The sequence below is a fragment of the Montipora foliosa genome, chromosome 4 (assembly GCF_036669935.1).
Source record: "Montipora foliosa isolate CH-2021 chromosome 4, ASM3666993v2, whole genome shotgun sequence".
NCBI lineage: Eukaryota > Metazoa > Cnidaria > Anthozoa > Scleractinia > Acroporidae > Montipora > Montipora foliosa.
In genome coordinates this window covers 12,025,690-12,038,189 of record NC_090872.1, presented here as the reverse complement: position 1 = coordinate 12,038,189, position 12,500 = coordinate 12,025,690, and the positions used below count along the sequence as shown (strand labels likewise).

Below are 12,500 nucleotides of genomic sequence, written 5' to 3'. Positions count from 1 at the left end.
CTTACGTTGTTTGCTAATCGAAAAATTTGGGCTTTGTCAGTTTTTGACTGTTCAAGGAAGTGGCAAGTTTTAAAGTTAAAAGAAAAAGAGAAGACTCCTCGAAGATTCCGATTAATATTTAGCATTTCAGGCGATGTATGGGAATAAACTTATTGGTAGCAAGTCTCTGAAATAAAATAGTTGGAGGTCAAAACATTGACTCACTTCCCGTAATGCTGAATTAAAACTCGTTTGAATTACACGTTGATTATATTTAAACACGGTTAAAGGTTGGAACCGTTTTCTCAGCATTTTAGATGTCTTTATAGAAGTTGTGTTGTTCCCTTTTTAGGAGCATGAAAAGTTTCTCTCTACAGCTCAGACGCAAGATCAAGAGATCGATGAAGTGCGAGGTGAACTAAGGTTAGTTCAACTAAAATCGTGTTGAATGTCCGTTTTACAGTTTATACAGCGCTTTGCAATTGAGTGCCGAAGACCGACATTGCTTTATGCCGAATCCTAGCAGCGAATTCATGCAGCTGACGCCAAGCGCAGGAAACACACGTGAGCAAATCAGAATAATGGCTTTCCTCCATTTCTCATTGGCTTAGAATTTTGCGCAAGATTTTAAAGAGACATTCCACTAAAACAAGAAAATAACCATAAACCATAGAACATAATGTTTACAATCAAAATTGTTCGAACCTTTTCCACTGGAAGCGTCTGTATCCGAAATAAATGAATGTCAAAAACGCTTGTTTTAATTTTTAAATTTCCCGAGTGCCGCCATCTTGAATAATTGTGACGTGTCACGGTTACCCTATTGTTTCAAAACAAAAGCTCTTCGTGTGAAAACCGTCACACGTCACAATTATTCAAGATGGCGTCGCCCGGAAAATTTGAAAGTAAAAGTAAGTGATTCTAAAATTCACTTTTTTCGATACAAACACATTTTTGAAGAAAATGATTGCAAACATTAAAGTGCGTGAGGCTTTTTCAAAATTCCAAATAGATTTCCCGTGGCGTGCATACGAAAAAATTCTATTGCTCAACTTTACAATGGATTATCTCAAAAACTAATTTAGAATATGGAAAAAGCCTCACACTTATCCGTTTACTAGCTTATTATCTCCTGAATAATATAGTGCAGTTTGTTTGGATGTCCGTGTTAACGCAAGGGTTATAAATTCATCGCAGCAGACAAGGCCAGTTTCGCGTTTGAGCGCTTGAGCTTGCTTTCTGAAGAAAAAAACGTGGAAGTTAAAGGCATTTTCAAATACTACATTTTACTAGCTTCCCTAGTAGTACATAGTTTTCTTGGGTTTCTTAAAAACAGCCCGAACAAGAGGGACTTTTCCATAGACACCCCTGAAGGTTGACCTTAGAAAATTTCCCACTAGTCACCTTCAGTAATGTAAGACCTATCGCGACTACATCGCAAAGTTCTATCGCTGAAGTGACAAGCTCATTATCAATTCATTGATTCTGCAAGGTAAAAACGTTCGTTTTCAATTTACAAATATTCGTGGTCCGTTTAGTTTGATATATTCTATTGGTAATGTAATAGGAGGTGTAAAATCGAATTGAAAAGCTTCAAAGCTCAGAATGAAGAACTCCGCAGGACGCTGGACCTAATGGAAGGGCGAATTAGAGCGAGGGTAAGAAACACTTTTCCTCTTTTGTTGTTGTTGAAATCACAGCAACGCAGAATGCGGATACTTCCTGCCATTCGTGTCTTCGAACAACCAGGTAAATCCTCGATTGGCGAGCCCCAAGAGGAAGTTAGGCCTCAAAAAAGTGTCGACCGCACTTCCCTGTGAAATAAAGCAACTAATGTATGCTTCAGTTTAATAGACCAATGTTGTAACCAATTCAAATCTTCCGGGGTTAAAGTTCTTTGTGTTGTGTATAATGCATATATTATGTAGCATTCACATTTTAATGATATTGGAATACCTGGAACAAAACTTTCTACTGCCATTTATGGTTTGAATTGGGTACAACATTGAGTTAGCCAATTTGGTCTATTTGCTCTCCATGGTAGTCCAATCGTTGCGGTGTTGTGTAAATTTTATACAAGGTCACAGAAATTTTGTTTGTGTTTGTAGGACAGAGAGAGAGGTGAAGGATCGAATCGAGACCAAGAAGCCGTTGATGCTCGGTTAGAGGAGTTACAAACAGCCGTCATTGAAATGGAGTCCAGGTAGTTGCTAACGAATTTTACAAAGCATACATGGAAGTTGAGGCAAGATTTTTTTAACATAGTTTTTACATATTCACACATTTTTTTTACGATCACATTTTTCTTTTTCTTTTTCCACGATTATTTGTGATTGATTTCTGATTGGCTGAGACTGTGGAAGTGAAACAAAATTAGAGAGCTTCTTGAGCCGTGGAAACCGGAAGTGAACATTTTGCATACGCCATGACAGTGATCTCTCTTATATTTTCAAACTAATCGTCTGTACTAGGGAAAAGATACTTAACAATATAAATATGGTAGTGTGAAGACAAAATAAACCGGAAAACAGTTCACTTTCGGTTGCGGACCGTGACTGAAAAAACGTCCATTGCTTTCGGCGCTTATGTGACACTTTTTGGGACACGTCCTCAGGTTGCGCGCGCATTTCTCAAATTATTACATCATACATGTATTACGTTACCGGTATTTTTATGGGAACTCTCATTGGAAACAGTTCAAACTTAACATCTGGACGTACATCACAATTGATTTGCAGCGTAAGGATTTAGATTTATGTGTCTTGGAAAAGAATTCGTTAGTAGTTCCTTCATAGACGTTCGATTATTATTGAGCTGCTTTTCAGAGTCAGTGGAATTCTGTTTAGGAGAATGTTTCTTTTTTTTTCTTCTCGTACTAAAGTAGCCATTTCAAAGACTGAACTCGGAGATCTTTTGTCTTTTCTTGCAGGCTTTCTGCAGCAATGAAGCAAGTCGGGCATCTTCGGTCAGAGAAAACTGACTTGGAAGATACAATAGGGGCTTTGCAAAAGAAAAGGTAACTTTATAAGGAAAAGAACGAAGCTAAGCACAATGCTGCAGGAAAGTTTTCAGTTTTTCTTTCCCAGCTTACTTTGACAGGGTGAATGCAGTGGCGACGCGGTTTATTTTGAAAACTGTCTGAACCCGTGATAAATGCCTCTTACTGAGTTCCTGAGCTGGTACAGTAAAGTCATCGCTCGCGAATTAATATTCTCACTCGAGCCTTTACTGTAGTTTTATTCAAAAAGAAGGAGCCTTAGCTTACCGTACGGCCAGATAAAACGAGATTACTAATTACATGTATTCACTGCATCAGGGTAAAGTCTGCTATATACGAGCCTAGAAGGCCCATTATGCAGGCCGGCGCTTATCTCCGGTTTCTGTAGCATGAAGCGACTAGGAGTATTTCTACTCCCCCCTGGATGGGGTGCCAGTCCATCGCAGGGTTGCCCCCAGCATTAAATTCGCCGGTACTCATTTATACACCTGGGTGGAGAGAGGCACCGTGAGAGTTAAGTGTCTTGCCCAAGAACACAACACAATGTCCCCGGCCAGGGGCCCGTTTCTCGAAAGTCCCGAAAAGCCATTTGTGAAACTGCCAACCGCTTGTTTTGGAAAGCCGATCTTTTAACATGTTTTTAAGGTAACAAAAATAAAAATGACTGTGAAGTTTGACGACTTAAGTCCTCTCCGTTCTTGATATACAAAGCGAATTATGACACCCAAAAATGGCCCATAAAGTTTGGGGACTTTCGAGACCCGAACCCGGGCCACTCGATCCGGAGTCGAGCGGACTAACCATGTGGCCACCGCGCCTCCCATTGCATCCGTTCTTGGTAATGGAATCGAGCGGGAGAGTACACCTTGAAGTCAACACAATACAATACAATACAATGTTCTTTATTTTGAGAGGGTAATACATGATTAACCCAGTAAAGAGTTTTCTAACACATGGCCCTCTGTAATAATACCACAGAAGACAGACCACAACACAAATAAGGCTGAAATTTACGTTTGGCCAAAAGTAAGAGAAAGTTGTCTGATTTTGGCTCATTTTTTCCCGATAGCTACAGATGAGCAACCTCTTAAAAGCGAGAGAAAAAAGTTAAAATAACTGAATTTTCGTGCTTTTAAAACAAGCAGTAACTTGGTGTTTGCAGTTTAACGTCGGTAAAATCTCTTTTAGAGAGTTTCGCAACGGCGAGAGCGACGTGAACGAAACGCTACTATAAAATATAATTTAGTGCTGTCCTAAGTGTTTCGCGATTTTTCCATCTTGTATTGTTTTCTAACAATACGGGCGAACTATCCTGTCGCTAGATTGTTGCAAACGGTTTTAATTTCAAGATAGAGAGTGTACCGTCTCAGTTTTAACCAATAAAATTATTGTTTTGTGACTTACATGCTTTTATGGATGCTATTTGAAAGGGTGCCTGAAACATGCCGGTCATTTAGTGATTTAAAAACTTTGACTGGCTGCCGGCATTTCGCCCTTTATTTTTTCAAAAAATACCGCAAGATTCCTGATGCAGATAATCTTCCAGCGTGGCTCACACCTGCAACGAAAATGCAAATAGGGTTCACACGAAGAATTATTGACTTAAACTTCAACAGTTGTGACATCGAACATGTGGCTTAATTAACTTTGCTTTTCCGTCGCTCTGGTTTGCACGTGTCCAAACGCACGTTATAAATGGAAGATTCTGAGAATTTCCGTTCCCTTTTGCGCGTGCATTCGTGGTCAGTTAGTTCACACACGTTTTGTCGCGTTCCGATTTGCGTCGCTCGTGTGAACGGTCAGTTCCCAAGTTAGCATTTCCTTTGGTTGGTGGCACAATGGATTTCGCACGTGCAGTCGCATGCGTTTTTGATAATTGCACTAAGTTATACATAAAGTCAATCGAACTTACATCTGTTCCAGTCTTACAACTGACATTCACTTCTTGCACAAATCCCATAATACACCTCTTTTATTCCTACCCCCCCCCCCCCTTCCAAATTATGCAATTTTTTTTTTTTGGGGGGCGGGGGTGGGGAGTACAAGAGGTGTATTGTGGAATTGTGCAAGAAGTGAATACTTGCTTGAGGTGTTATCTGTCTTAATTTGAGGTCTTAAGTGTCTCATGTCAACAATTTTATTACTCCTGTATCTTGTTTGAATTTGTTTGTACTTTTTTTTTAATATAGTTCCCAGCTAGAACGACGGGAATTTGAGGCCATCTCGCACGTGAGAGACAGCGTTCAGATGGTTGAAAATGCCATCCTTGAGAGAGACCAGGTAGGATGGCAGATAAGGACTTGTGTGAAACCCACATTTGACTCTCATATTTCGAGATCTTGCTCCATTTCTTTTCTATTTGCTGGACCGTTCCCGTCTGCTGCTAATAGGCACCGTGCACCGGTGGCTCAGTTGGTTGAGCACCGGGCTGCCATGCGGGCGGTCGTGAGTTCTAAACCCAACACTCAGGGTCTTTAAAGTGCTGCCTTTGTAATTACATCCGCAAATGGTTAGACTTTCAAGTCTTCTCGGATAAGGACGATAAGCCGGAGGTCCCGTCTCACAAATAGCTTCATGTTCATTAGTTCCCTGTGGGACGTTAAAGAACCCACACACTATTCGAGAAGAGTAGGGGATGAAGTTCCCGGTGTTGTGGCTGTCCTCTGTGTGTATATGAGTGGGTGGGTATAGCAGGGCCACATCAGCTGAATAGCTGCCAAAACTTCAATCTGCTTAAACAAATAAAGAACAAACAAACAAAATCTACTACGGCGACGAAAACGTCACGTCAAAATGCATAATTAACGATGATGTGTCATACATAAATTGATGACAACGAAAAGAACGTGGATAGTGACAGGTTTACATAGTCAACTTTTTGATTGGGACAGGGTTTTTCCCACTACATATGCAACAACTGAAATGCGCTCAAACCTGTTTGGTGTTTCGGTCGTAGGCCCTTGTCCGTGAGCAACAGAAAGCCCAAGAGGTCAACAGACTACAAGAAGTAATCAATAAACTATTAAGAGAAGCTGGAAAAAGAACTAGGGAAGAGGTAGGAATGGCTATATAAAAGAGATTCATCTTGGTTAGACCAATCAATTTACACGCATCGACGGCTGCGGCAACTTAAACTTGCGGCAAGCGTTTTTGTACAGTTGTACGTTTCGTTACGTTACTAAATTAACAACAACTTTAAAGTGGTACTACGACCAAAAAAGCAATTCTTTTTTTTCTTTGGATTTCAAAACTATGTTAACTAAACACTAACTGGCCCAAGTTTTAAGTTCTGATTTTAAAAGGACACCTGTTTATTTTAACTGGAATTTTCTTATTTATTGGTCCGCCATTACTAACTTTAAAATCTTGAGAGAGCTGGGTCCAGGAGAAAATGACGTCAAAGACTCACTAGTTTAAGAATGCAATGCGTGTGTACGCAGCCGAATTAATATGCAGCACGGGAGTTTCGGGCTTTCAGACTTTTAAACCCGTGTTTTGCATATGTAATAAATTGCGTTTACACGCTGAAATTTTAAGCTAGTGAGTAAATGACGTCATTTTCTCTAGATCCAACCCTCTGAGGTCCAATCGGCCAGTTTTGAACGTGAGTAATGGCGGACCGTGAAATCCAAAACTTACACTCAAAATAAACAGCCTTTGGATAAAACTCAAAGCTCAAAATTTTGCGAGTTAGGTGTTAAGCAAACACGCTTGCAAAATCTGAAGAAAAAAGGATGTGATTTTTTGATCATAGTACCACTTTAAAAAGAAAGCACATTTAAGCGTGGAACTATGAACTTCCATTCTCCATCTTTACTCTAAAACCGTTTGTACCAATCCACATTGGGAATAATAAGGAATAATCGCGAAATACTCACGATAAGGCAGACGATAACGCAGGGAGTTGGGTGGCGCCGTGATGAGATCACTCGCCTCCCACCAATGTGGCCCGGGACCTATCCCCTACACACGGAGTCACACGTAGGTTGATTTGGTTATCTTCTCTGTTCCGAGAGTTTTTTCTCCTGTGCTCCGGTTTTCCCCTCTCCTCAAAAACCAACCTACGATTTGATACGATTAGATTTAATTTGATTTCTGTATAATGTCCATGGAGACATGGTGGCCTAGTGGTTACCACCCAATAACTCCCGATCTCAGGGTCGCTGGTTCGAGGCCTAGCGCTGTCGTCGTGTTGTTTCCGCGGACAAGAAGCTTTTTTTCACGATGTCTCGCTCCACCCAGGCGCATTCCCGTCACCAGAGCCTCGGATCTTGTCTGCGCATGACCCGAGGCTCTTGGAAACTTTAAGGAGGAGAACATGCGCCGTAGGATTCTTACAGTCAAAAATTGGCTATTTGAACCTTACGGCGCCTGCTCACTCCTCGTGCTAACGTGAAGGCACCAATCAGAGACGCTTTTAATTTTTCCTCACAAAAACCAATGAGAAAACACTTTGTTTCAGGGTTCCCCAGAGCTCTTCTCTCCCTCAGTCAGATGCAAAAGAGAAGCGCCCTGGGGTCGAGATTGGGGAGGAGTAACGATTCTCTCAGTCGCTTCGTGCTACGGAATCCGGGATAAGCTCCGACCGCGTGGGCCACTTTGCCTGAGTACGACTTTACCTTAACAGTGTGCCCATTGCCCCAGCGTTAAATACACATGACACATAAATAAAGTTCATTATTCGTTATTATCGTAAAGATACATTTCGAATTGAAATTTTTGTTAAAATCGCGGTTTTTGATGCGAAACTCTTTATTGAGAGTCCAAGTCACTACGCAAACAATTGTAAACAAACATAATAAAATCAAGAAAAAATGTAGTTTAACATCGATGATGCTACTTTAGGTAGATGCTGTACGAAAGCAATGCAACAAGAACATCCAGAAACTAATGGAAGAGCTGCACTACTTGGAAATGGTATGTGTTAGATGTTATAGTTGATATACTGTGATATTTAATATTTTGCTTTTATTTCTCTCAAAAGCATATAGAAACTGCTTTTTCCGAATAAACAACTCGTCTTTTCCCTGCTAGGAGAGTTTTCGAAAAATTCTAGAAACGGGCCACTGGTTCCCTTCTTATGGGAAGCTCGGGAAAAGGAGCACTCGGGTTTTCCCGAGTGTCCCCGAGTCACTATCGGATAAAAAGACAGCGCTTTACATTGTGTTGTTGACACAACTTATCTTTCCACTTTCACCTCAGTTGTTAGGTGTTGCCTTTTCATTTTAATATTCGCAGACTAGCATGAACAAATTTTAGGTAACATGATCACTGGGTATTCATTAACCAGGGTAATGGCACTTGAATCAATTATAGCAGAGTTCCTTGTCTCGACAGGTAAAGAAAAACTCGTTTTCTCCACTGAAATCTTCAGACTTCTTCTCTATTGTCAAGGCATGGTTTTACTATTAATTTTCATAGAGGTGTAACCGTAAATTACAGGTGCAGTAAGAGGCCTTGTAATAAAATCGGAACAATTGACGTTGGAAATTTGTTATTAGCGGTGACACGAAATATGTCAAAAGTGACAGGCTTGTTGACATTTCCTGAGCGTCGCTAACATTGCTGAAAAGACGCTTTCTTTGAAGCTGCGAATGTTTAAAGCACAGTGTTAACCTTATTTTTCTCGTTATGGATTTATCACCGGCTCGGCCAAGAGATAAGAGTTGGATCTTCGAATACTACCCGGTAACGTAGCTTTCGCCCCAGGATCATTCTTTGTTCTAAGATCGTTTTAAGTTAGTATGTAGTCATCAATTTATAATCCTACTGAGTCGATCAAACATGGTCCTTGATTCCTCAACGGCGCTCAGAGGAGTTGTATTTGCACTGGTATTTGAAGAGGCTTGTGGAATTATCTTGCGATAGCGATTTTTCTCGACTGTTAAGCAATTCGTTTTGTGGAATATTAACGGTGCCATTGTAAACCAGCCGCAATGTGATTATGAGAAATTTCGATCGACAAATTTGCATAAACTTTAATACTTGGGAGTTTGCAAATGGTTTGGCACTGTTCCGAAAAATAGCTATCATCCTCTGACTTGTTTCGTTCTATAGTTGTGCTTTGTTGTTAAAGTTTTTCCCCAGGAAAGGTTAATATCTCTTGGTGAGTAATAGATGAATCTCATTGACCAAAATCCTCACATGTCAGGAATTCCGGCTAGTTCTGGCCAATAATTTGCTTATAGAGATAGTTGCCTTCTTCTTTAAACGATGCCGCTTTAATGAGACATTGATGGTTTTCTGAAGTCGCCCCTAGTTCCTTTTATAGATAAGGAACATGTTCAATGCTTGCTGGAAGTGAAGAAAACGTCACACTTTCAGACATTTGCGTGACATTCATTGGTCACACAATTTATGTCATTTGTCACGCTGTAAATATGAATGAAAAGGCGACATCCTCCATTCCTCTTCCCCCACCATGCCGCCGAAGTGTACTTAACTGAGAAGCGTAGAACAACTAGGACATTAGCGCAATGAATGTTTCCTCTGTCTTTTGTTAGCAAGGAGCCGAGAAACAAGCTCAGTTGGAGAGATCACTTCGAGAAAAGTCTGCAGTTGAAAAAGAACTTAAGAAGGTGACTGATATTGGGCTTGGTTGGATGCCTGTATATGGCAAGGGTAACTGGTTGATTCGCCCCCAAGGTCCATCTCCCCCATGTAGAGTAGGTCCAGTCACTCATTTTTGTGATAAGGCCTGAGAATTCATTCAAATGATATAGCGTAAGCACTGATTTTTTTGATGAAGAACCAGTTTACCAGTTGGTGTGAAGCGGATGGACTCTTGGGCGAATCGACCTCTATATCTATTACTCTTTATTATTCTTGAAACGCATTATTTGTGCCAGCTGGGACAAACATTTTTCTCCTGTGTCTGTTTCGTCCGTGTAGTATTAAAAACTAGCAAAATGTGTATTATGCGTTGAGACGTAGTACCTTGTTTACGTTGTCCTCAAAGACGCACCATGACGCTTTGTTCGTCTAGACGTCAGTATAATGCGTTTTGTGCCCGGTTCTTTTATACTTGACAAATTTCTCAGACGCAGTGAAGGTCGCATGTCTCGTTTGGACAAATAATGTGTTTCTACGTTCCTAGATTAATTAACTTGGGGCAGTTATGTACACAACTGTTTTTAATGGCCAATTCGTTCCTTTTCGCGTCCCCTCCCCTCCCCAATCAATGTTTACCCCAACCAAGCTGGTGACACTTAAAGACATGAACGTTTGGGCATTCAAGATTGAGTGAGGTAAGAAGAGGTGAGGATAAGCAGCCCATTTTCAAGTACAAGATAGTTACAAGGAAATTGCGTGCGCGTCCCGTTCAATTTGTCACGGGATAAAACGGCCGATCAGTTCTTTTTTGTTGAGTGGCGGTAAAAGCAGGCATTGAGCGAGTAACGTTATCATTAACTCAGTCTGGCGTTTAGTCGGTCAGTTTGTTAGTAAATTAGTCAATCAGTTTATCGGTTAATGGTCAAGAATGGGTAGCTTAAGCAAGCGCGTTTTTGAGACGCGGACGGCAACCGGAAGAAAAAATTTCGCGTGCCAGGACATTGGTGTCTCTCAGATTTTTTATACTAATCATCTCTAATAGAGCAAAGATACTTAGCGATGTAAATGTGGTTGTATAAAGACAAGTTAAAAGGGAAAACAGCTCACTTCCAGCGTGCCTAAGCTCCCTGTTAACTCCTCATCTCTTCGTAGCTATATGAAGAAGGCCCCACGGAGATTGCCCGTGCGGGGATGACCTTTGAGGAGTTGCAGAAGCGAGCAGGTCTTGCCGAGAGAAGCCGGGACGAAGCTTTGCGGAAAGTCGATAGTCTTAATCTTTCAATCAAGAAATTAGAAACCAAGTAAGTAGACCATGGCTAGCGGAATTGATTTCAAGGCAAGGGGCCGTGCGGCCCGTGTAAACGACTTTAGTGAGATTTTATTATATCTTTTGGTTATTGAATTATGCTAGAACACCATGAAGCCAAGCTGGGCGTAATGAAAAATATGGCCCGCGGAATTAACCAATCATATAGTTTGTACAATCTGGAAAGAATGACTGGGAAATGGGATAAGAAAAATTCGCGTTCTGAATGAATGTTCTTCTTTCGTTACCAAGCAATTTGCCTTATTCCCCTCATTTGTTGCTATGCTATTCTTTACACCGGTTGCTAACCATGAAAATATGAGCATTGCCCTACTGAGTGCTGACGTAATCGTTTTCAGATACCGAATTATATCTAAGAAAACGTTGGAGTTCCGGTTAAACCGTCTTTTATTATTTGTTAAGCGCATATCGACCTTTTATGTGATGCCTCGGCGGCCACAGTAATTGATGTGCTGATGCAACTCAACGGAGGTTGGTTTACCGAAAAACCCTTCAAGAAATAAAGGCTATTTTCTGCCTGGACTTTATATTGGTTCCTAGCGATCACGACCAAATGTATTGTATAGTTTGAAGAAAACTTGGGCCTTACCAAGTGACGAGGTGGCCGAGTGGTTAAGGCGTTGGACTGCTAATCCAATGTGCTCTGCACGCGTGGGTTCGAATCCCATCCTCGTCGTTTTTTAATATTTTTTTTTCTAGCAACATTGGATTAAGAATTATACCCCACCGCAAAAACATGAAATGAATTTCCTCCGAGTTTGTAAAGAATGTCAGTATTATATTGCCGTGCTGACTTACCTGTCGCAGGAGCGTCCGGTGTACCGACGCTGTTTTAATGTTCTTTTCATTTTCGTGCCTCAAATTGGACTACTGATGAATTTAAACCAAACATTTAGTTCAGTAGTAAGCCATTTGCGAAAGCGGGTGACAGAGATGTAAAGGCGTTGGGCTAATAAACCAATGTACTCTGCACGCCACGATTTGGTTCGAATCGCATCTTAGTGGAAATATATTTTTCCGTTTCTTGTTTTCTTTTTCATCACACTTTTCAATATTTGTGGCCAAATGTTTCCCTGCCAACTTTTGGGATCGTTAAACATCCCATAGCAGTGGATAAGTTTGGGCGCCTTTTAAACATAGCTGGTGAATAAACAGCTTGAATTACACGCTATGGTTTCCAACCAATAGTTGGCCAACATAGTGTGTTTAGGCGTACCCAGCGTTCGATTTCGCTATCTTACGAATATTGGCAACGATATTACAACGTCCGATAAAGGCTTATACAAAAAGTTGGGCTTTGAAAGGAGCGGTACCACAAGCAAATGCCAATCGTTTGTAAAGGCGGCGAAAGATGAAAAACGGGAGACATCGACCCAAACTTGCAACGAAACAATGTTGCCCGCCAAGTTGAGGGTTTTTGTATCTCGTATTTCGCCGCCTTAAATCAGCCATGAACGCATACAGAGCACTTTTAAAATTTTGCAATGAAAATATACATAAAAGTAATCTGAATCAGGAGCTGAAACAACTCTTTTCATGTTGTGTGTTTCAGTTAAATGTCAAAGTTTATAGTAAATGATCAGTCCTTTCACGGCAACACATGAGCTTAACACTGAAATTGACCTGCTCCCAACGGAGTGGCTG

General features: G+C 40.9%; 1 protein-coding gene and 1 non-coding gene across 3 annotated transcripts in view; both read left to right on the top strand.

Moving 5' to 3' along the window:
* Positions 1-12,500, top strand: part of LOC137999859 (sodium channel and clathrin linker 1-like) — a 38,295-nt gene that overhangs the window by 13,575 nt on the left and 12,220 nt on the right. For both annotated transcript variants that reach the window (XM_068845810.1, XM_068845811.1), the window contains 9 exons: positions 332-402; positions 1,547-1,637; positions 2,088-2,182; positions 2,909-2,995; positions 5,167-5,257; positions 5,934-6,032; positions 7,823-7,894; positions 9,481-9,555; positions 10,682-10,830. In XM_068845810.1, coding sequence (XP_068701911.1) covers positions 332-402; positions 1,547-1,637; positions 2,088-2,182; positions 2,909-2,995; positions 5,167-5,257; positions 5,934-6,032; positions 7,823-7,894; positions 9,481-9,555; positions 10,682-10,830 — 830 coding nt within the window. The remainder of the gene's footprint in view (positions 1-331; positions 403-1,546; positions 1,638-2,087; positions 2,183-2,908; positions 2,996-5,166; positions 5,258-5,933; positions 6,033-7,822; positions 7,895-9,480; positions 9,556-10,681; positions 10,831-12,500) is intronic.
* On the top strand, positions 11,451-11,532 carry Trnas-gcu (transfer RNA serine (anticodon GCU)). Its single transcript has one exon. It is a non-coding gene; the product is annotated as a tRNA-Ser (tRNA).